The sequence below is a fragment of the Bacillus rossius genome, chromosome 1 (assembly GCF_032445375.1).
Source record: "Bacillus rossius redtenbacheri isolate Brsri chromosome 1, Brsri_v3, whole genome shotgun sequence".
NCBI classification, from domain to species: domain Eukaryota; kingdom Metazoa; phylum Arthropoda; class Insecta; order Phasmatodea; family Bacillidae; genus Bacillus; species Bacillus rossius.
In genome coordinates, this window is record NC_086330.1 from 66,033,283 (window position 1) to 66,058,211 (window position 24,929).

General features: G+C 36.2%; 1 protein-coding gene across 1 annotated transcript in view; it reads left to right on the plus strand.

Moving 5' to 3' along the window:
• Nucleotides 1-24,929, plus strand: part of LOC134528869 (hemocyte protein-glutamine gamma-glutamyltransferase-like) — a 116,330-nt gene that overhangs the window by 81,917 nt on the left and 9,484 nt on the right. The window contains exons 2-3 of the mRNA XM_063362554.1: nucleotides 928-1,181; nucleotides 8,074-8,354. Of these exons, the coding sequence (XP_063218624.1) occupies nucleotides 928-1,181; nucleotides 8,074-8,354 (535 nt within the window). The remainder of the gene's footprint in view (nucleotides 1-927; nucleotides 1,182-8,073; nucleotides 8,355-24,929) is intronic.

The window sequence follows — 24,929 nt, forward strand, 5'->3', positions numbered from 1 at the left end:
ATTTATTTAAAATCATTCCGAAGAAAGGTGTGGGTCACGTTAAGCCACATGTGACTTGCTAGAGGAGGAGGAAGTCCTCAGTGGTTCTGATGGTCGCCGGTGATGGTCTGGTGGTTGATTCCAACCATCCTTTGACATGCCATTGATTGATGAGCACCCACAATATGTGTGGCAAGGTGGTTTACAGTCAACTGTTATTATGGGAGTCCTTTTTGAAATTTGAAATTTGAAATTTAAAAATTAGTAGACTCTTTATAAGTGTTACATGCTGAAACATAAACTTATGTCATGACTGCAAGCAAAAACTTATTATGATTGATTAAAAATTAAATAACTAGCTACAGTTATTTTTAAACTCACGTAAATATAACCAAATGTATAAAAAAAGTATGTAAGTTTAAATTACATTCCCTGTCATAGAAAAAGAAAGTCATTAAATCCGAACTAGTTGTACAAACTTTTTACATACCTCAGCGGTAAAGAAAACCATGTCCGTGTTTTATGAAATACAGTTGGAACCATAACTTCATTTCTCTCTCTGTGTATTGGTATAAAGCATTTTTGTTATAACTGCTTTTATTACATAGAAAAATCTAAATCCCTACCCCTAGTTATTTTTTAAAAAATTAAAATATTTACCGATTACTTATTTTCAAAATATGTTATTTGTTCAACAAAGAAGTTCAATAACAATGTCTTAAAGTATTACAAATAAATTTATTTTACAAGTGACGAAAATTGACACGGCGCCTTCAGAGTAGAGAATAATATTCTTTAAATTTCAACGTGAAAGCTACCTCTGTGCACACGCGTGCAATGTAAAACCCCCTAGTACACGGGTTGTCCTGACAAGCGAGGAAGACAGTTCCCAGCTGCTGCAGTTATCGGAGTGTTTCGCGTCGCACGGAAGCCAGCGCCCTGTTCCAGAAGCGGAGCGGACACTTCGAGGCGCCAATCTGCTGCGGGGAATGCAAACAAACTGGACGAAGCGTCGCCGGGTTTCCCGGAGCGCGGCCACCCCGGATTCCTCCGGGAGAGGGGGGAAGCGCGAGACGGACGGTTCCCAGAGCCCGCCGCTATTTCGGGAGCCACACAGGGCCTGGCCCCTGCGCTCGAGGGGGTCGTCTCGTCGGCGCGCCGGCCGTCGAAGGATCCTGCTCCAGGGACGTCGCGAGGACAGCGTGAGTACCCTCGCCCGGTGGTCCGCGCGCGGTGGCGAGTTACGGCCCGTTCTGCGCACAAAGCAAGGCAGACGAAGAGTCGTAACATCAAATGCTCTTATTTTCTTTGGAAACTCGAAAACTGTGCGGTATTTAAGGACAACCTAACAACCCGAAATTCTTTAACTTTTCGAAAGAAAATGTTGGTACTATTTTTTTTTTTCGTGTTCGTTTGCTACTGTGAATATAAACCATATTACGTTTAAGATTGTATTTTTTTTTTTTAAATACGGAACAACAAAAACACTTCTTAAACTTCTTTTTCTTTTGTTTCAAATATTGAAGACTGCATAGCCGCAAATTTTGAGCCATTAAGATTAAAACCTCAGTTTCTATTGAAAAAAAAATAGCAAATCACAGACAAGTTTTTGCTTTCAGCCAATCTTGTTGCATTGCTACAAGTACAATTTAACATTGGCCATATTTTTTACTGTAATATAATCAATACGCCATTCCGTTAATACACCATTCAATTAATTCTGGACCAAGCGTGTTTTTTGTTGACATTTCTCAACCGCACAGATTCAGTGGCCGTATTCCGCTTATACAGTTACGCCCTCCTGGTTCCACGATGGAATGGGACGGAAACGGATCACGTAAACGGAGACGGATCTCCAGGAATTTTTTACAATCGCGACAGCTGCTTCCACAATGCACGGAATCATAACATATTGCAACTATTTAGATTGCGTTTCAAGGACACGAAGTATTGATTTAATTTTTTATAAAATTGCACGCTTCGAGATAATAGCCTCAGCAAAATTAAAATTTATAATAAAAATTAAATGTCAAAGAAATAAAAGAACACTGGGTATTCTTGTACTTGATACCATTTTTTACTTATTTATAACATTAAAAAAAATGGATATCAACGCAGCCAAGTACGCGGCTTCTACTTATTGGTCGCACAGAGCAATGTAAACGGAAGAGCTAAGCATTGCCGGTACTGTCTCCGACTAGGTGCTGTTGTAGAAACTCTGTTCCGTGAGATCCGTCTCCATTGACGTGATCCGTCTCTGCTTCCGTGTCATTGTAGGACGGACCTAACAAGGGCTTACGTCTCTCTGATCCCTGAGGACAAGAATGAATCCCTGGGGCAGATCGTCTCCCTGCGGCGAAAACGTATCCTCACTGACTTGAGTGTTCGTCCACATGTATGTCCTTTTTGTTAAATGTGCCTATTTTTTTTAAATAGTCCGGTAGTCTCGTAGTCTTGTAACCTCGTAACATTGTAGTCAAATGTCATTGTAGGAATTAAAACAATTTTGTATATAAATACCTGAATTCATTAGGACCGTTCGTGAACTGGTTCCTTCATCGATAGTGATTCGTGGTTTAAATAAAGATTGAGGCATTAATATGTATAGTGTCGTTTAGTTGTAAAAAACGCCCTTCTGTAGTCAAGCACGGAATTAAAATCATATTAACAATAAAAATTGGGTTTTTTTAACTTTCTTGTTCAATAGCTTGGTTGAATTATAATGTGTGTAACCAATGGTAACGGAAAACGAGTCAAGACTTATAGTTAAGTAATAATTAGCAACAGTACAAGCAAAGATTCTTAATTCGAATTCAAAAATATTTATTGCTTTATAAAATATTTATTTGTATCGATAAATATTGGATATTATAAAAAAATACTTCATGTAGTAATTTATTAATTTTAATATATAGTAATGTTTTTGTAATTCCCACTATCTTTGGTTTACATAAATTAACTAACTAGAAACCGTAAATAATTATTTTTATCATTCTATTACATGATGGTCACTACGTTATGCGAAAAGTTATTCACAAACAAGTAAAAAAGTAATTTTTCGCGATAGTGTTGATTTTATTCTGACACGACCAAAATTTAATAATTTATTCTTTAAAGTTTGTACCGACAGGGTCACGGTCTGATCAAAACATTTTTTTGTCTCTGTGTATGTAAATATTTAGTGATAAGATTTATATTGTATAAATATACTTCAATGATTTTTTTTTACACGTGGATTTAGATTTGACTCAGAATTGTACGGCCAACACCGAAATAAATTATTATTTTTTACTTTTTTTAAATAATGTTGTGTGCTCGTTAAAGACGTTACTAATAAAGCACAATTGCAAGCCAGCGCCCACCTGCTTTGTTTGCCTCACGTGGCGAGCAGCATTGTGCAGACGAGCCCAATTAGCGAGGCTGTGGGGGTCGAACCCCAGACTCCCGGGCTGCCGTTGGCCTAATCTCCGACCGGCCCCGACACAAGCCGCCGCTACTCTGACCGGTGACTCCGGCCGGCTGGATCAGCCGCTCCAATTAGGAACCGTCCCCCAGACAATAGCAGGCGACGGCCGCTGCAAATTAGACTGTCCTCCGTCGGGCGGCTGATTCTGGTCAGTGCAAGTCCCCCAGGCGTGCCAGCAGCTCAGCGACGGTTTAACACGTGTTAAAAAAACCTTAACCTATCCTCCCGTCACTTTGTGGTAACACGAGCATCGGTGGTCTCGCACGTGTTCTCGTTTATAGTTAAAAAAAATTCGCCCCAACTATAAAACCAGCGTTTACGTCACTCATACTTTAACAATTCGCTATCACAACAACAATTTGATATGTGGTTCGCATTTACCGGTTTTAGTTATTCATATTTTTGACTTACGCTATAAATTCTGAAAAATACGGTGCAAAAATCATGTCTCTATGATTTTTTTTTTGTTTAAGTTACGGTCATTTGAATTTTATAAAATGAAAATGAGCGTGTTGAGAAAAATACACTTAAAAAATTCAAAAAGCACAGAATCTTTATTTTTTACATCCAAGAAATAATTAAGGCATAAAAAGAAATTTTATAATCGATTAAACATGTAAAGAACAAACAACTATAATAAATCGGAAAAATCCGAAAATCGATAATTTTGACCCAAACCACTAATTTTGACTGTACTGAAAAATTTATATCGCCGGCAAGAGGTCCCTTTTTGCTTTCTGCCTCACAATATTGTGTGTTTGGAAAAACTGTTAATTTCCAACATATTTCTAAACATTTCAAGTCAATTCGTTTTATAGCGTTTTACTAAGAAAACTAATCTGTAGTACGCGTGAACGTTTAACTTGTCCATTGAAAACTTGCTTTTATATCAATACTAGCTGCCCAACCCGGCTTCGCATGGCTATACTAATGGAAAAAAATTAAGCCGCATCTCCCATTTACAGTAATGGTAAATAAAAAAATTCAGTTAAAATTTATTAAAATGCTTAATAATGTACCGGAGAGAAAATGAATAGCACCGATGGTTTCCCGACTCGTGCACGCAACGTACAACTGAATTACCCGTACTTCGCTACGGCAGTTTACAGGCAGATCACTCTTGCGCCGCTCATTATACATGCCCCTCCTTGTGGGTACGCCACTGCCGCGCGATGCCCGTTGCCATGGAGACGCAGAAGGCATGAACAATGCAAAATCCTGTTCTCATGCAGACAAAGTACCCACTGTTGCCTGGTTTTAACCACCCATGGGAAAATGTCATCCAACGTAACATAAGGAACATTACTGTGAAGGTACAAGTCTGTAAAATATATATACTTGAAAAAAGGGCAATAAAATACAAATCAAACACAGACAGAGGAAAAAAAACAATAGTTTAGGTTTGCGATTTAAAGTGATAAAAAGTATTTAAATACTAATTGAACTCTTATGAGGGTACTGATTGCTTCGTTGTTAATATCACACGGGTGTTTTTTTACTTGTATGGGAAAATTAAGAATGATAAGGCATCTAGTGCGTGGCAACAATGTTAATAGGTAATACGAAATAAACTTCTAGCACCTGTGGCATTGTCAACACACACTTCGTACGTGTACTGCATGTTGTATCTAACCCCCTCCAACGCATTTGATTCTAAATTGGACTTTTATTAAGAATCACTAATGTTATCGATAATATAATGAAAACTATATACTTCCTAGATAAATGTACTATCCAACACTGAAATAATTTTTCAAATCGGACCAGTGGTTCCTGAGATTAGCGCGTTCAAACAAACAAACAAACAAACTCTTCAGCTTTATAATATTAGTATAGATTTTTGAGACTGAAAAAATTAGGAACGTGGAACGCGTAAATCAATCATAACTTTTTATTCTAGATGATTCGTCAATATTTGTGACTTTAAGAGTTATTTCATGCAAATTTTATTCGTTTGGTAAGTAACATGTCTTTATCAGTAAATACATTTTTTTTTAGGAATCTACTAAAATAGGTATGTAAGCTTTTGTCTCAGTTATATTAACAATTAACAACTAGACAATAAGCATTTTTGACAGTGTACTTTTTTTTTGCAATCCATGCATTTTAAAAATACTTCGTATCGGTTTTGATAAATTTACAGACATAGTACATTATGATAAATGTTTTCGTGATTTTATTCATTACAGTATGTTTTGAGTAATCGAGACCACTGACGCCTGTACACTGAAATTATATTTCCTTTATCTCTTTTTTAAAGGGCTGGGGAGTAAATTTTTGTCAATAGAGTGAATTTATACCTTTTTCGATTGCAGTGTTTGGCTTAGAAAACATCAATGTATTAGCGGATAATCAGATTTGAATCTAAGGTAGCTATCTAGGATGTTACAAATGATGTTTATATTCATTCCGCAGAGTTAACCACGAGAAGTAAAAAGAAAAAAAAACGTCAATCAGTGAAAGATCATGGATTTCCTTCACTGGGACAGAAATCCACCATTGCCCAACATAAAAAAAACATTGTTTTTTTTTTTGCAAATGTTTATATCATTTGTGAAATTTAAAGTTAAATTTTATGAAACTCTTTGTAGTTGCCATTATTTGAACGTATATGTTATTTCACAAACAAATGCAATTCTAGGAATAATACTGTCTTCAGGTTTCAATGGAAACTATATATATATATATATATATATATATATATATGTATCAACATAGTTTTAATTGTGCTAAAATTTTTAAATCACAATAATGGAAAATAAAAAAGTACAACAACTAAACATAATTATATGGTTGTGTTACCAAAATCTTATATTTATTTTTAGGACCAATCTGGGGCTCCACTCTAACCCTGAGCCCGGGGCAAGCTCCCCATCCCTCCTTCTCCTTCGGACCAACCGCTATATAGATACCTGCGCTTTCACTTGGGATACGGGAAACGACTCAAAGTCACCCCCGAAAAAACCAGCGCTCTCCAAACCCAATGCGGACATAAAGTCCAAGCGCCCAAACCCCGCATGGTAGACTTTCTATTCTGTCCAACTCTTCTTCCTGAACCATCCCTCTGGTTCCCACAACCACAACACGAACAATTCCGAAGTCTACCGAAGAAAAAGGTTAGTTATGTTAGGTTAGGTTCGATAATGTAATAAATATATTTTTGGAAGGGTAGGTTTTGCCAAGCTATCGTAAGTTAATTTAATTGTTAGTTATGATTGGTTATATTAATTAAAAAATCTCTAAAACTTAAAAAATATATTATTCCTTGGAATTTGGAGATTTTTCATGGGCAATGGCAAAATTTGAAATTTTTCTGGAGTGACTTCCATCTCTGTGAAATGTGCCTAGGCTTGTACGGAATAACTTTCCGGACTACCTGAGTAAGGACCCTGATCTTGCCATCGAGATTTAAATTTCACTTGCTTTTCCGAGATCCTTGCAAGAAAATAACTCCGACTGATTTAAATAATAAAAGTCCTACCGGTCTCTTGAACTGAGATGTTGAGTACATACGCCTCTACTGACTATGCTGTTTCAAAAAAAATTGTTTAACCATAATAAATACAATTACTTTAATTCAAAAAAATTATAAAAATACCTACCATTTGCCAACAATCGCAAGATATTGTATAGTAAATCTATTGTTTTCGACAGCCTTATTAAGCAAATCGAAATACATTGTTTGCCTCATGGACAGAAACCAAAATTGAACGATGCCTTTTATTATTACCGTGTCCTCGGTGGCTAGGATTGCTAATACATAATTTGTCTACGAGGCGGAACTTTTTTTGTGCATCGGTAATAAGCTTCCCTAATCATTTAGTATTAAATAATTCTCTTGAAATTATTAAGAAGACATTATTTAGGGATTTACTGAACTCTTACAATTAGGTTTGATATATTGCATATCAGTTATTTGTGATACAATATTCCTGGATAAATTTGAATTCTAACTAGATAATGAGTTATTTTATTTTAGGATTGTTAAGATTTTGTTCATTTTATTAAATAAACAATTATTTAAATGTTGTATTGAACTAAATACCATATATTATAAAGAGTTAAATATTTTATGTAATTAGGTAATTTAGGTAAAAATATCTACTTTTCCAAATAACATTTTCATAAACATATATTAAAATATAAAAATTAGCACAATTCATTTGACATTTTCTTTAGAAAAATTCATAAATGTGAAATAATAAATACAAGTAAAAAAAAACATTCAGAAAACCAGCCGAATTCAGATGATCTCAAACAGATAAACCCAACGATGCGATGGGCCTAAAAATATAATATGGACAACACGACGACGATCGTTGGGTTATATGTTTGACATCACCTGATTTAGGCTCGTTTTATGTGGCTTTATGTTTTCTTATCTATTTCTTATTTTGCATTCAATAATTTTTCCCACTACAAAAAAAAAACCTACAATGGTGTTCGTCCAAGAAATAGTTGTATTTAATCAATAATTTTCCCTTTGGAATGATCATTTAAAGATCATACATTAAAACACGGTTCGTACTCTTATACGCTACTCTCTGTTTGGTCAGTTCGGAATACCTGCTGCTGCAGCCCGTGAGAGGTGTGTCTGTAGTAATGATTGTTTTGGGTGTGTTGCGTAGCGGCGTGTACGTGGCGAGCGAACGCGCGGTCGAGCCGTGGGGAAGGCAGCATCGCCAGGCGGGAGGAGAGGGCACCATGTGGCGCCCGCTGCAGGTGGACGGCGCGCGGCTGTACCCGCTGGAGAACTCGAGGCGCCACCACGCCGACCGCTTCGAGGTGGTGCGCGCCGAGAAGCCGAGTGTGGTGCTGCGGCGCGGCCAGGAGTTCGACCTGCTGGTGCGGTTCCGCGAGCGCGCGCACGACGTGTCCAAGGACGCGCTGCAGCTGGTCTTCAGCTTCGGTGAGACGACGACGGCGATTTGCCTAGTCATTTCGCCTAAAGGCGTTTTGCCTAACGGCGTTTTGTCTAACGGCGATTTGCCTAACAGCGTTTTCCCTAACGGAGTTCTGCCTGACGGCGATTTGCCTAACGGCGTTTTGCTTAACGGCGATTTGCCTGACGGCTTTTTGCCTAAAATGTTACTATGATGACAAAACCTCGTTTTGCCTAACGGCGAATTGCCTAACGGCATTTTGCTAATGGCGATTTGCCTAACAGCGTTTCGCCTAACCTAACCTAACCTAACCTAGCCTAACCTAACCTAACCTAACCTAGCCTAACCTAACCTAACCTAAGATAACCTAACCTAACCTAACCTAAGCTAACCTAAGCTAAGCTAACCTAACCTAACCTAACCCAACCTAAGCTAACCTAACTAACCTAAGCTAACCTTACCTAACCTAACGGCGTTTTGCCTATCAGCGGTTTGCCTATCAGCGGTTTGCCTAACGGCAATTTGCCTAACGGCGTTTTGCCTAACGGCGATTTGCCTAACGGCGTTTTGCCTAAACGGCGTTTTGCCTAAACGGCGTTTTGCCTAAACGGCGTTTTGCCTAAACGGCGTTTTGCCTAAACGGCGTTTTGCCTAAACGGCGTTTTGTCTAAAATTAGGCAAAACGCCTTTAGGCAAAACGACACATGCTCCAGTGACCGGGTGGACGTGTGAACAAACCAGCTGTTGGGAGTTCAAAATGAGTGGGCGAGTCTTTCAGTACCCACCACTGGTGTGTAACACCTAGCCTCGGTAACGTGCCGCAATTATTATTAACATACTAGAGTCGGGTTTGGATTGGACTGATTGAGCACATTCAGTACAATATTTTGATGAAAATCTCAGTATATTTTTTGTAGTTTATTTGTTATTTTCCTACGTAGAAATTAAAAAAAAAAGATAAATTAACACTGCAACAAAAGAAATGTACCTAAAAAATTAAAAACGACATTGTTATACCAATTTAATAACGTAATTATTATTAATGTCTTACTTTATAGAAATAACTTCCAGGAATAAATTCGTATCACAAACTATGTGTTGATAACGTATTATAAAAGCCACGTGGCAATGCACCGCGTTACGTAAAATATAATTTCAAGCGACGTAGTTTCCGCAACTGTTAGTAGAATTCGCTGCCAGAATCGTGAACATGACTTCCATCATCACATGCTGATAGCAGCACGTTAATTACTTCGACTATCAAATCATTCGATTAGCAGAAGGGAATATTGAACTATTAGAAACGGCTCCGATAAAACCGTAAAAGACCTGGAAAAAATTATTACCCCCCGACTTCTGACCGAAATTTTGACAACAAATTTTAATAAAACACTGCCCATCTGTTTTGATTCATTAAAAAGTTAATACTATTTTAGTTTTCCTTTCACTTTGTTAACTTTGGTTTGTGCCATCCGCCATAGAATGCAGCACCGTTCTTACAAATTTCCGATTCATTACTTCTGTCACCAAATACCGAGAGCTAAGACGTTACACGTCAAAAAATTTGGCATTAATAAAAGATTAAAATAAAAAATAAACAATGATCATGACAAACTAAAGAAATTTAGTTTTCAACCAATTTCAATGAGTTGTGTTGGAAGGAATATGTATTTTGACTTTCTCCAAAAGATTAATTTGGTCAGTATATATAAAAACATTAATTTGTATGCTATTTAAAATAATTATAATGCATCACAGACCTAGATTTAAGATTGTATAACATTTTAGTGTATTTTATAACTTTAAAAACTTAAATAAATTAAACCAAACTAATAATATTTGCATATTTTAATGAACTTTTTTGGAATATTTAAAAAATATATAAATATATTTAGAACTTTTAACACATACATAATTTGACATACAAGTTTTACATTCATATTAGAGTTTGATTTTTATATTTCCAGCCTCAAAGCTCCAGTGTGTTCTTCGCCATTTAAATTATATGTTAAGATACGTTTTCACTGGGCGTGATTCCGGATGGCCAATTTCATCGCAAATACATTGTAGTTTCAAACCAAACGCATACAAAATATTTTATAGAAACTCAAGTTACAAAACTTGTCACAAAAATTTTCATAAGTGACGTTTTCGGCATCATCATAAACCAGCCAAATTATTTAACCAATACAATTGGTAGGATTTGGAAGCTAAAATATGCCGGTATGACAAGCTCAAAGAATAAAAAAAAGATTAGGTAGATCAGTAATGAAAGAATAAACTAATTATTAAATTTGTTTTAAGGATGCACCAGTTAAATAAAGATTGATATCTGCGCATTAGGATGTTGTGCCAGATATGTTTGAACATATGTGAGCATTTATTTAAAAAAAATACATTATCGTCTCATGAGTGCACCAGTCTAAAAGTATATAGTCCTAAGGTAGGTACATTCAAAGTGAGCACTCAGCTCAATTGAGAAACTTAGATTTTTCACTTATTCATTTCACACACACAAGCACAAATAATTATATTTATAAAGTGTGTCAGAAGAAAACATATACACATAAAATCACGAGAAATAATAACTGCCTTACAAGATATCCTACAGGATCTCGCAAGCAGCAGTTACCTTGTTCTCATTCTGGCAAGAAGTGGCCCCTTAATTATATTCGATTGAAAGTTACACTCGTTATGGCGAGAGTTTAAGTGACACGAAGTGCCCGTTAAGTACTATCTTACCACCGCTGTCATCCCTTTGACTTCCCTGATAGAGAAGATGTCGATAGTCAGAAACTTGGGAGTAAACCACTCAACGCGACGATCGCGTCGTTAGAGAATTAAAGGAAAGCCAATGTTTGCTCAAGACAAACCGCTTGCATTGAGCGCATGAATAAAACAAAGTAGCAGGTACAGGTTGATTCGGAAACGTTGCAGAATACAAAATGCCATCATGGACAGAAGAAAAAAATGTTTTAGACATGAATACTAAAATTGTTACATAGTGAGAGCTAATGTGTGTAATATAATCAAAAAGTAGGTTTAATTTAGAATTAATTATTTTTGTTGTGAATGCATTCTTCATTCTGCAATTTTGGTTACTCTAGCACACTATCAATGAAGAAGTAATGTTTCCTTATAACAATTGAGATATCAATACATTTTCTTGTAATTGATTTTTCGTTAGTGAAAACCAAATATTTCTACTGCAATTTAAATTCTTTCTCTATAAATACCAATAATATAAGCCCAGATTTTCTGGCATTTAAATAAGTTTTTAGTCGTTTTTATTTGAAACAATCCTATTAAGGTCTATTCTTTGTTTTTATGTTTGAAAATCTCAGTGACATAAAAGGCAATATATAACTTGTCATTTCGGCAATTTAGTCTTGAGTCTCGGACGCCTTGTTGGTTAAGTCAAATTAATGTACTAGGACAGATAATAAGTTGCGTATAGGATTGTTCAATTGTTGAAACTACCATTCTCATTTTCAAGACTGAGTGTTGTGATGTCCCTTCACATAAACCCAAGAAAACAGCTCAAAGTGAATAATACCAACCAATAACTAATATTTACGATGCAGTCAACCTACAAACAAAATTGTACGAAACGTAGAAAATTAAGCACAAATGTTTTTAAATGCCAAAGCAACTTCGGTGATCGTTTTCGTCACGCGATTGAATGTTGTTAATTTACTTTTAAAATGAAGTAGACATAGGCAAATTGCGGAATTTAAACCAGCTTACAAGCCGGCAAACCTATGAGGGGAGTTAGTCATGGCAACAATCGCTGCCATGGCTGGCCAATCCCCTCCTAGCACACGATGCATGTGACCCTCTCCCTGCATGGCTATTTCCAGCATGACTAAGGCGTGATAGGCTTCGGCCTGAGACGCACTTAGGTCCTTCCCTAACCCGGACCCCTCCCAAACACACTTAGTTTTTAGTTAGGTTAGGAAAAAAAAAAAAAAAAATTTTTAACTCTGTCTGTCTGTCTGTCTGTCTGTCTGTCTGTCTGTTTGTTACCTTTTCCCGGCTGAATGGCTGAACGGATCGTAATGAAATTTGGCAAGGAGATAGGTTATTTCTTGGGGATGGACATAGGCTATCTTTTGTCTAAAAAAAATAAATTTTAAACGGGTTAAAAAAATATTTCTTAATTTTATGTAACGTGTGTCATAGATATATAAACTGTTAGTGTCATTCCTCTATGTCTGCCGAGCAATAGCTTTCAAGCCATTACGTTACGTTTTGCAATTGTAAGGAACTAAGTAGAGAGTAAGAAAAAAATTAATATCTTGACAGGTTTTAGTGTCGCCATATTTGTTTCAATTTTCAATACCGTTTTTGTATATTACAATTTAAATTATTTCTTTTACAGTACCTACTTATAACTTATTTGCAAGGAGTTTGGTTTAGTGATTATAATTTATCTGCTGAGCGTCAAGAGTCATAGGGGTACTGAGACCGAAGACCAGAAATATTTATCAATTATGTAATATATAGTTGAAAAATTTTAATTTTACTATTTCAGGTAGGTCGATTTTTTTTTATTAATTAGAATAGTTACGTGTAATTGCCATCTTCCTTTATTTCATATTAAACATTAGGTTTGGTTGAGTGTAAGATAATTTTATTTATGTATGTTTTAATTTAATTTATTTTCTTATATATATATATATATATATATATATATATATATATATATTCTAACCTACCTACTTCTATTAAATTTCAGGTGGATGTTAACATTGTCATTCCAGTTGAATAAATTTTTTTGACAAATTAGATGTTATTAATACTTTTTGTTTCATTTTGGACTATGTTTTTTTTTACTTAATTCAAAGATTTGTGGTGTGTACAGGGAGTGATATCTCTATTAATTTCTATACTTTTTTGGATAAGCGGAATATGGCCACCACAGTTTTACATATCAACAAATCCTACCAATGTTTTAAACATTATGACAAATAAAAAATAGTTTCACAAACATCCTTAGTTTTTTTTTGGTGTGTATAGTTTGAAGTTTAATATTATGTCTGTACGTAAATTCTAAAACATAAAGTTATTTATTAATTTATTTAGAAAATTATTCATAGGTAGGTAATAAGTTTTCCTTTATATCTCTTTCGATTTGGAGTGTTTCCGAGCCATTCGGGGTCCTCAACATCACCCCCCCCCCCCCCCCCAAAGGTGGTTAAAGCCCAAAAATTCCGAAAGTTTAAAATTTTTAGAAAAACCTTTCTCTTTCGATTTTAAGTGTTTTCGAGCCATTCAGGGTCCTAGAAACCCCCGCCCCCCTCTGGAAAAAAGCCCCAAAATTTCGATAATTGTAGGAATTTCAAATATCTATTCTTTCGAGATGGAGTATTCCAAAACATTCGAGGTCATGAACCACCCCCCCCCCCCCCTTCCAAAATTTTTACAAAAAGTGAAAGCCACAAAATTTCGAAAAATTGGAGAAAATAGTATTAAATTTAAGTCATTACGAACTAAAGTTTCCGGGGCATCGTGGAACTTTTACCCAAAGTCGACTTCGCACCCAATTTTGTGGGAGGAGGGGGGGGAGTGCAAAACTCCAAAATTACGAAAAATTACAAAAATTTCTTAAATTTAAGTATACTTTTTTACTATTTGGAGTGTTTCCGAGCCATTCGGGGTCCTCAACATTACCACCCCCCCCCCCCCCTAAGGGGTCAAAACCCCAAAATTTAAAAAATTTCAAATATCATTCTTTCGATTTTTATTGTTTCCCAGCCATTCAGGGTCCTCAAAATCACCCCTCCCCCTCTGGGGACAAAGCCCCAAAATTTCGACAATTTCAGGAATTTCAAATATCATTTCTTTCGAGATGGAGTGTTCCGAACCATTCGAGGTCCTGAACCACCACCCCCCCTCCATTTCTCAAAAGTGAAAGTCATAAAATTTCGAAAAATAGGAAAAAATTGTATTAAAATTAAGTCATTACGAACTAAAGTGTCCAGGGCATGGTAGAACTTTTACCCAAAGTCGACTTCGCACCCAATTTTATGGGGGGGGGGGGGGAAGTGCAAAACTCCAAAATTACGAAAAATTTCAAAAATTTCTTAAATTTAAGTATACTTTTTTACTATTTGGAGTGTTTCCGAGCCATTCGGGGTCCTTAAACTACCCTCCCCCCACAAGGAGTCAAAGACCCAATAATAAAAAAATTTCCCAAACTTTCGAAAACCTATTCTCTTTCGGTTTGGAGTGTTCACGAGCTATTCGGGGTCTTCAACATCATCCCCCCCCCCCCTTCTCAAGGGTTCAAATCCCCAAAATTAAGAAAATTTCAAAAATCATTCTCTTTCGATTTTTAGTTTCCCTGCCATTCAGGGTCCTCAAAATAACCCCTCCCCCTCTGGGGACAAAGCCCCAAAATCTCGAAAATTTCAGGATTTTCAAATATCATTTCTTTCGAGATGGAGTGTTCCTAACCATTCGAGGTCCTGAACCTCCACCCCCCTCCCTTTTCTCAAAAGTGAAAGCCACAAAATTTCGAAAAATTGGCGGCAATTATATTAAAATTAAGTCATTACTAACTAAAGTGTCCGGGGGATGGCGGAACGTTTACCCAAAGACGTGTTCTCCAACAAATTTGGGGTAAGGGGATTGGGTGAATGCAAAATCCAAAAATTTCGAAAAATTTCTTAAATTTAAGAATACCTTTTTTACTATTTGGAGTGTTTCCGAGCCATTCGGGGTCCTGAAACTACCCTCCCCCCACAAGTAGTCAAAGACCCAATAATTAAAAAAATTCCCAAAATTTCCAAAAACCTATTCTTTTTTGATTTGGAGTGTTTACGAGCCATTCGGGGTCCTCAACATCGCCCCTAAGGGGTCAAAACCCCAAAATTTAAAAAATTTCAAATATCATTCTTTCGATTTTTATTGTTTCCCAGCCATTCAGGGTCCTCAAAATCACCCCTCCCCCTCTGGGGACAAACCCCCAAAATTTCGAGGATTTCAGGAATTTCAAATATCATTTATTTCGAGATGGAGTGTTCCAAATCATTCGAGGTCCTGAACATCCACCTATAATTGGATTTTGGTATGTATGACGTCGATAAACTCTTACGCCGTTTGACCGATCGCCATGAAAGTGGGCACATCGAAGTGTTTTTATCATGGAGAAGGTTTTTATGCTAATCATTTTTTTTTAACTCGCCGCTAGATGGCGCTGTAGCGATCGCCATGGGTAAACAGAAAATCATAGGTCACAGATACACAAAGAGTAATTATGTGTCATTTCTTAATGTCCAACACACTGGACATATCGCTATCCATTTTGCTGTAACTCGCGGACAATATATCACCCGGTGTTCAGCCCGGGCAAAGCCGGGTACTGCAGCTAGTAAACTATAAATTTGACTTTACTGTATGGATAGCAACTTTATCAAATTAGTTTCCTAATAAATATGTGAGATTTAAATGACTCTTATAGAGTGTTTCTACTATTTTTATTACTTTGAAGTGTCTCTTGACTTAAAACATTAAAAATTATGAATCATAAAAATAGGGCAAGATAATGTAAAACATTACTTTTCATAATTCGATTATTTATTAACTTTAATAGCGGAAATATGTCATTCACGAGTTAAAATAAATTATTTACGTTTGTTTTGCATATCATGTATTATTATTTGTTTTAAACATTTACTAAAAAACTAATTTTTTGCTAGTTACCCACAAGTACATTTGCACTTTATTCTTTTAAAAGTAATAAGTTGTTTTGAAAATTTCCAGGTTATATTTTTTAGTGGTATGAATAGAAATTAACATCATTTAAATATTGTTTCTAGCAAAAAGATACGTTTTTTTGAATGTGTGGTTTCTCCAATACAAAATCATTTAATAAACATAAATCAATTTAAGAGTTACATTTACATTTCACAAATTGTAGGGTAAAAAAAGGAGCAAAAACTGTCAACCTTACTATTTTGTTATTGGTTTTACAAACGTAATTTTAAGTGCACAACCAAATTTTATTGGCTTGAAATCAGACACATTTCATATTTATAAAGTATTTACAGGGGAAAACATACTTACATGTCATATAAACTGCTGAACAGGAAATTGTGGGTTCAAATAATTAAGGATGTATTACTCATATTAACGCCAGATGATAAAACCATTAGTGTGTAACGTTTCACTTTAGAAAAGCTTGAAAATGTTCATTCTTTACCGAGCAATAATGAAACAAATACGTACGGGGCCACCACGCGCCTTAGAAGTAAAACTTCATTGAAATAATAATAGGAAATGTTTAGGGTACACAAATATTGTATACACGTGCACGCGTGTGCAAGCGTACAGGTATACTAGTGTAAAAATTTTTTTGTCAAAATATCCGAGTGTGGAAGTGTGCGATTGTACAAGCATAAAAGTTAGCATGTATGCCAGTTAGCAATTATCTGAGAGTGACTTAGGTGCGCAAGTTTGGAAGCATAAAAATGCGCAAGTATACAAGTGTGCTGTAACGGAAATATGACATTGAGCACTGCTACCACTTGTGTTTTCGGCAAGTAATTTGATAGTTTAACTGTGATGCGTAGTTTGCATTCAGTAAAGTACACGGTGAAGGATGACACTCAAAGATCACAAAAGTAAAAAATATATATATATTTATGACGTACCGGCATAGGGAATAATTACCGTCTGAATTTATACTTTATTTATGTTTGATTTCGCCTCACCTTCTCACCCGTCCAACTACTGAGCATCGCTTTTTTCGTTTCTCGTTACTCTCTTATCTAGACTGACCCTCCTAGCTGAAAGAAATTTACTTAAAAGTATTCAATTTTAACTAATTTATTACTTTCATAATTGTTACTGAGTTTACAAAGTTTATTCGGCCGTGATGATTAATTAGTATAATTATACTAACTATTATCGATTATGTAAGTGGTTTTAACCGCTGATTTTCGGAACTATTCTAAACTGACTGTTTATTTGCGCAGCTGTCTCCTGGAATAGCACACAAACTCATGTGCAGAGCAGAACTCGTGAACCCAAGGTATTATTAGACCTCTGTTTCCGTGCCACACTTAGTCTAATTTAGACGCATATGCTGTAGCTGCATTTCAAACTTAATGCATGACGTTCGCATCTACATCATCGGCGGTTTTGCCTGTAGTCACGTGTGCAGTGAAATATTTTTTCTCTTGTATGTGGAGCCTCACCGAGTGTACGCAGTGCTTCCCCGAACCATTATCTTCTTAAGTCATTCCCGTGGGAGTCCTGGCAGTTTCAGGACTTAACACAGAAAAGAAGTTCCATGACTAATATCTGTTCCCTAACTAAAGACATTACTCACTATGCCAATTACGTATAGATTAATAATGTATGAAATCAATCACGGTAATCACCATTATTTTACAAAAAATTTAAGCACTAAATATTTTATAGTACAAACTATACTTAAAAGCACAAACTCAAATGTTTTTGAAAGGTTCAGTTTAAAAACATTTAGGAAATTTTCTGACTAATGAAATGAAGAAAAGTTGTCATCTGACATAATACCACATGCAAACAAATACATGATTACTCATATATAATTGTATTTTACACTCTATAAAATAAAAATACAACAAATAATTTTTTTTTAGCAAGGATCAAATAATTTCTGTATGATTTAAGCTTGTTATGTATGGTTTCATGTAGGTTGAAGTGTATTTTTGTGTTGTAATTGTTTGAAAGTGACATTGAATTTTAATAATTTAAATGTTAAATTTTTTATGTAAATAAAATATCGTGATTTAATATACACAAATCATCTAACAATGAGAATTCCACACTTATTTGGCTTATGTTTTGCAATTAACCATAATGTCAATTGTTTAGTTCAAAATAATTTAAAAAAAATTCTTATTGGTATAAACATTATGTTAAGCAAGCTGGGTTCTCTTAGAAGAGGCAAAAAAATAGAGACTTAAAAATAAAAATGACTTTTTTTTTTCAGAAACTCCTTTGCTACTGTAAACTGGTAATTAAACGGAAAACGAAACATTTTTTCTCAATTACTTCCAAGTTCACATTCATCAGATACATTAACCTCCGTTTTAAAAACATATATATTAGTAATACGTACCACTGGAACGAACGCTTGTATTCTCTTTTACCGAGAATGCACTATAACAACCAGAGATGAGGAAAGTGTCCAGTTAGGGCATAAGGTCCATTTCTGGGTGAGGGTGGGAAATCATTAAGAGGAGGGGTATATAAATCTACTAGACGTACCAATAGATATATGGAATTTGAGAATCATGTAATGTTTATGTGCTTTAAAGAAGAATTACTTCAGAAAGTTTTTTAGCACAAAAATTGTGCTTGATTCTACATACAGCAAAAAAAAAAATACTCAAATATTTATTTTTATGTCATCCAGCCTTTAAACTCATGTCAATATTATGAAGGTTTCATTTCAAACTTTTTCTAAATCTTAACGTAATAACCGGTAATATTGGTATGACTGAACTTCACATACTAGATAAATAGAATTTGTGGATCTAGAAACCTTTATGTTTGTTAAAGAATAATTTTTTACTACAAAAATTGTACGTGATTCTACATAAATTAAAAAAAACATATTCAAATAAATTTTTATGTCGTCCAGCAAATATTTCAACTCATAATACTATGAAGGTTTCATTTCATACTTTTTTTATATCTTAACGTAATAACCGGTAATATTTTGTATTACATTCTTCCGAACAGCTTAAGTACTGTCGTTAATCAAAACAGGCTAGAACAGCTGATAAAGTATAAACAATCGTCCGCCACATTGGTATGTGAAACTCCGAAATAAAAGGTGGGGGGAAAACAGCTTCACGTCTGACGGATAACGCTCTATCTGGATGCTTTCCCAGTCTCTGGTAACAACGGCAACACACCGCAGGCAGGCAGTTTTGGCGGCTCTCCAGCCAGGCCGGCACTCGAAGCGTCGATGAGTTCCTCGAAGCTGTGCCGAATGCGAAGCAGTTATTTCGAGGAGGTTTTATACCGGTAGTGCAAAACATGTTTCGTCACAATTACCAACACGTGAGTTTCAGACGTTCCTTCACACCGACAAAACTGTTCGTATATTGAACTGAAATAGTCATGTTGCTTTAGAGATATTTGTCAATTGCCACATTCAAATGAACTTTTACGTTGGGTTTGGATTATTACCTGAACAGTTATGCTCTTTGTGTTGTCTCAATGCATGCATTAGTTAAAATAATTTCTAAACCATTCCTGGGATAGCTTTCCAGTATTAAATGCACTTATCAAGAAGAATTATAGAACAAAATTAAGTTTAATATTTGAATACTCGATTATACATTTTCTTTGGTTTGAAAATATGCTTGTAACGAATATCAATTCAAATGTAAAATTATGCGGCAATTTTCATAAGAAAAAAAAAATTTTTTTTTCTAAAAATTATTTCATACATGCTAAAATAGCCGAAGTAAGGTGTACAAATTTAAAATATGTTTTTCTTGTAACATTGCAAGCAATTTATTGTCAAATGATTTACATAGAAATAGTACAATTTCTTTTTCTGTATAGGACTTTATTTTTGCAGCAAGGCAAGCTTAATGTCTCGTCGAAATAAGATTAATGTGATGAAAGTGGATCATGGAGGAAATAAATTGTCGGGGGAAGCAGGTGCGCCACGAGAATATTGACACAGATTCACGGCAAAGTCTACAAAGTTTCCTCTTGCAAAATAATTCAAGTGTGACTTCGCCGTAAATCAAACCCGGTTCATCTTGGTTGAAGCCAAGTGATACAATCACCATTCATAGTCCCACTGTGCGAGAGAGCAACTTTCAGTTTCCTTCTTGAAATGAGGTGCACAAAATCTTAGAATGATTGGGGGAAAATATTGGAATTTTTTTTGTTTTAATCAGGTGTTTTAGTTAATTTACTGGAGCAAACACCTAGTAAGTGTAAAATGTTCTTAAATATCATAAAAATAAACTTCAATGTGTCTTTAGAAATTGTTGATAATGTTTGATATTCATTTCAAGTACTTCAAAAAGATGGAGATTTTATTTTACACTCCTGAACTGCTATAACCTCTATTATAGACTGAACAGACGGAATTTAACACCTTATATTCACTTGTATTCATAAAGGGTTTCTACTTTGAATACTTTTTGCACTAAAAACAGCAACTAAAATGAAGAATTCAGAAAACAAATCAAACTTTCGGGAATTTAAGTTAACAACATGTTTGAATATATATGGTTTCATGTCAAAAATTACTGCAAAAACAATTTACCGGAATGCAATAAGAAATGCGGCTGAGTGCATATGAATGCACTAATTTTGAATTCTAACCTGGTAGCCACACGTAGGACAGCATACCAAAAATATATTTTAGCAAAATTGCATTGGTACACTACAACAATGGAGGTCAAACTATAACACATAGGATGCAATGATTTCCGATTTGTGAGAATACTCGTAATAACATTCTTTGGTTTCATAAGAAAATCATTCATTCTAACTTATAAGTTTCAGTTTTAAAATAATATTATTAAAAATTATTTTTGTTCACAAAATTATATTACCATTGTATCCATTCATTATAAGTGTATGTGGGGCAGATAATATAGTAACGATCACTCCTATACAGTTTTTTGTTTATAGTTTGTTAAATTTAATCCTAATTTGAAAGCATCGACTTGTTAAAAAATAAAATAGGTAATAAGACCAATCCCCGGACCACCCGGATTGATTACATTAGCTGGGCGAACAAATAACACGTGACCAGAGCAAAATACTAGCGAAGGCTAGTTTAGCATACAGTATTCTGTTTGTTTTGAAGAATTTAAGGTAATCTTTTTATGAAATGAAAGATTAAAAACGGTGACATATATATGTAACTTTAATCATGTAACATAAGCAGTGATTTACAAATTATCTTATCACTTAGTTCTTTACATTTATATCATCTTACACGCTTATAGTTAGTTTTTTAGAGATATAGTCTTAGGTACATGAAGAATAGTTATGACGATATTTTTTTTGAACAACAAACATAACAATGAATCGTCTTAATTGAATTGTTTCGCCTTTAGGTGCATATCCAAACTTAATGGACGTCTTATTAACTCGACCAAAAACTTCATTACAACACAGGATAAGAAAACTATGTTACGTATCCACCCTTACGTAATCTCAGGTACATTAGTATTATCAACCCTAGGACGTGTATAGCAGAACCCCATAAAAACACCTCTCAAAAAAATATACGTTAAACCTTGCGATATAAATGTTATTATAGCAACATTTAAATACGTAAATTTTACTCCAACTGAGTGTACGCATACACCATTACATCATTACTAAGGATTCTACCTATCATTAACCATCAATATCTAACATCGAACGTAGGCACACAATGACGGATGAAACGGACCCGATTAACTGAATTAGAAACAACACTAAGTCAGTGTAAAGCGACTGAAAACGCATCTAAACAAATGAAGGGAAGACCTACAACCACCCACGGCCTGATAGAAAGTTCAAACGCCGACAATCCCGCAACACGCAGTCAGAGGCGGAGCTCACGCCACTGCCTGAGTGCATCCAGAGTAAGCAAGCTTCACACCGAAGAATAATTCTTAACTGGGACCCATGTTAAGCATGTGCGGTTTCCACGAGCATACTGACGACCTAGATAGACCTAGCTAAATGATCCCAAAGAGCGTGCCTACGCAGATGGACAGCCTTACTCCTAGTGAGCGAGGACTGCAAGGAAGACCGGTCGGGCGGCCCTATTTATACCCCACTAAATCTATGCCACAAGAGGCGCTACTGTCGACCTAAAAAAGGGGAAGGGAGGAGGAATGGTGGAGGGGGCACTGGTAGGTGAGGAAAGGCTGCCCGTTGGAGTGGGGGAAGTGGGACGGAGGGGAGTGATGTGCTGGGTTCGAGTCCGGTGTTGGCTACAACTTCCCCCTCCAAACTTCCTCTTGCCAGCGAAAATGTTAAGTCTCAAAAAAGCACGTACAGGTCTCTAAAAGAGTGTTGCAAGTAGAATGTAGAAGAGAATGTTTAATAGTTGTTGATGGCTGAGACACTAGACACTATCCAAGGCTAAAACCGGCCGGGGTGAGGGTACCAAAACGACCAAACCGTCCCACAATACCCCTCTTCAGGCCGAAGTATAAGCGGGTGGCACAACTCTTGCAGATGCCCCCGAGATGCGTCGTTTAGTCGAAGCACGGCGAGGTCCAGAGATGAGGTTCCACTGGTGTCTACTCACGACACCAACACTGAGCAGTCGACGATCGGATATTTTCAACTGCAGGCAGACGAGGTACGCTCCGAGAGGATGTAGCCCAAGTCCGGGCAGAAGGCTTCGCTCGAACCCACCGCAAGATCCCACGCGACATGATTCCATAGTAGCAGCACAAGGGAAGGACGAAGGACACAGACAAGGACGATCGCGATCAACTGAAACAAGGGGGAGGAGAGAGAACAAACTGGGCACACAACATAACAGAACCTTAAAAACTAAACAACCTAATTCTACAGCCTACTCACACCGTACCTTACTTTTGAAAAAAGAATTTTAATTGAGCTACATGGGCCTTACGAAATTTCCTAGGATTATCAACACATTTTAAAAGGACTGTATTAACCCCGAGGAATCGCTCCACAATGAACGGTCCCTCATAGGGGGGTATAAGTTTAGAATTTATCTGAGAAGCAAGATTAGGAAGTTTGTAACATCTTACAAGTACCAAATCACCTACTTTATACGTATGATCAGATCTGTCTCTATTATATGACATGGCCACATCGTGGCGCGCTTTTTCCAAGTTACAGGAAACAGTATCCAACACTCGATTAAGCGAACTGGCATCTAAGCTGGAGTCGATGGGAGGAAGACCCCATTGGTTTAGGAGTGGATGGGACAAGTCTCTACCTAAGAAAGGTACACAGGGAGGGAAACCTGTCGCTGAATGAATCGATGAATTAAGCCCAATGTTTATAAATGCCAAATCGGAATCCCACAGAGTCTGATCAACCCGGTAAAAAGATGTAAGGATTCCTTTCAAGACCTTATTAACACGCTCCACCATATTGCCCTGAGGGAAATATGGCGAACTATACACAGGTTTGACCGACCACTGAAAGGTAAAATTCTTGTACACAGAGGACTGAAAGTATGGGGCATTATCAGACACTATTATGTTTGGAGGTCCGAATAGCTTAAACACATTATCTGTCAAACTCTTAACTATGGTTTCTGCTTTCATATTGCGAAGGGGCAGTAATATTACAAATTTAGTGAATATATCAATAACCACTAGCACACATATGTTTCCTTTTTTTGAACGAGACAACGGGCCGAAAATATCAACGTGAATACAGTGCCAAGGAGCAATGGGAGGGTCGGCGACATAAAGGCCTTTTTTGGCATTGTGGGGAGGCTTCGACATTTGACAATCAACACAAGTTCTAACATAACCTCTAATATCTTGTTTCATTTCGGGCCAGAAAAAATGTTTTGAAATACGTTGGATGGTTTTATCGATGCCTAGATGGCATCCTATGGCAGAAGCATGGAAATAACACATGATCATAGGACGTAACGCCTTGGGAACAACTGCCTTTTTTGCCTTTCCTATCTTACCCGTAAAATATATTAAGCCTTGGTCGATGATATATGGAACATTTCTCTTACTATGCAAATCCTTCCTAATCGCTAGACATAGGGAATCTTCATCTTGATATTGACGGATGTTTAAATATGATTCTGGGAATAACTGAAAGGCGTGTATCTGAGCCATAAAACTATTATTTTCTTTTTTAATTTCAAATTCATCGGGGTTGAACATGCGTGAAAGCGTGTCGGCAACAATATTATCTTTACCAGGTATATGATGAATATTAAACCGAAATTTGGATAGGCGTAGGATCCATCTGCCTAGTTTACCTAACTGATGGGGATGATTGAATAACCAGCTTAGGGCTTGGTTATCTGTGTATAGGTCAAATTCTCGATTATCCACATATGACTCAAATTTTTCTAAGGCAAAAAGACAGGCTAGGGCTTCTTTCTCATATACACCGAACTGACGTTCAGTCTCCGACAGTGTCCTACTGGCAAATGCTATCGGTCTCAAATTACCCTGCTCAACATGTCCCAGAACTGCCCCTACCGCTACACTAGAGGCATCTACCTGGACAGCGAAAGTTTTACTGAAGTCAGGAAGTATCAAGACCGGTGGTGACGTTATTAGGTTTTTTAACTTTTGAAAGGCCTCCTCTTGTTCGTCACCCCATGTAAAGCTGACATTCTTTTTTCTTAAATGGTTTAAAGGAGCACACACTGTAGCATAATTTTGAATAAACCTAGCATAATAACCAATTAGCCCTAAAAAACGTTGAACACCCTTAATATTAATTGGTCTGGGAAAATGAATGATAGGTGCTATTTTATCCGGATTCATATGCAATTCACCCTGGTGCAAAACATAGCCCAAAAACATAACTGAAGTTTTACCCCATTCCACCTTTTTTGGATTTATCGTGAGGTTGGCCGCTCTTAATCTATTTAAAACTTCAGTAACATG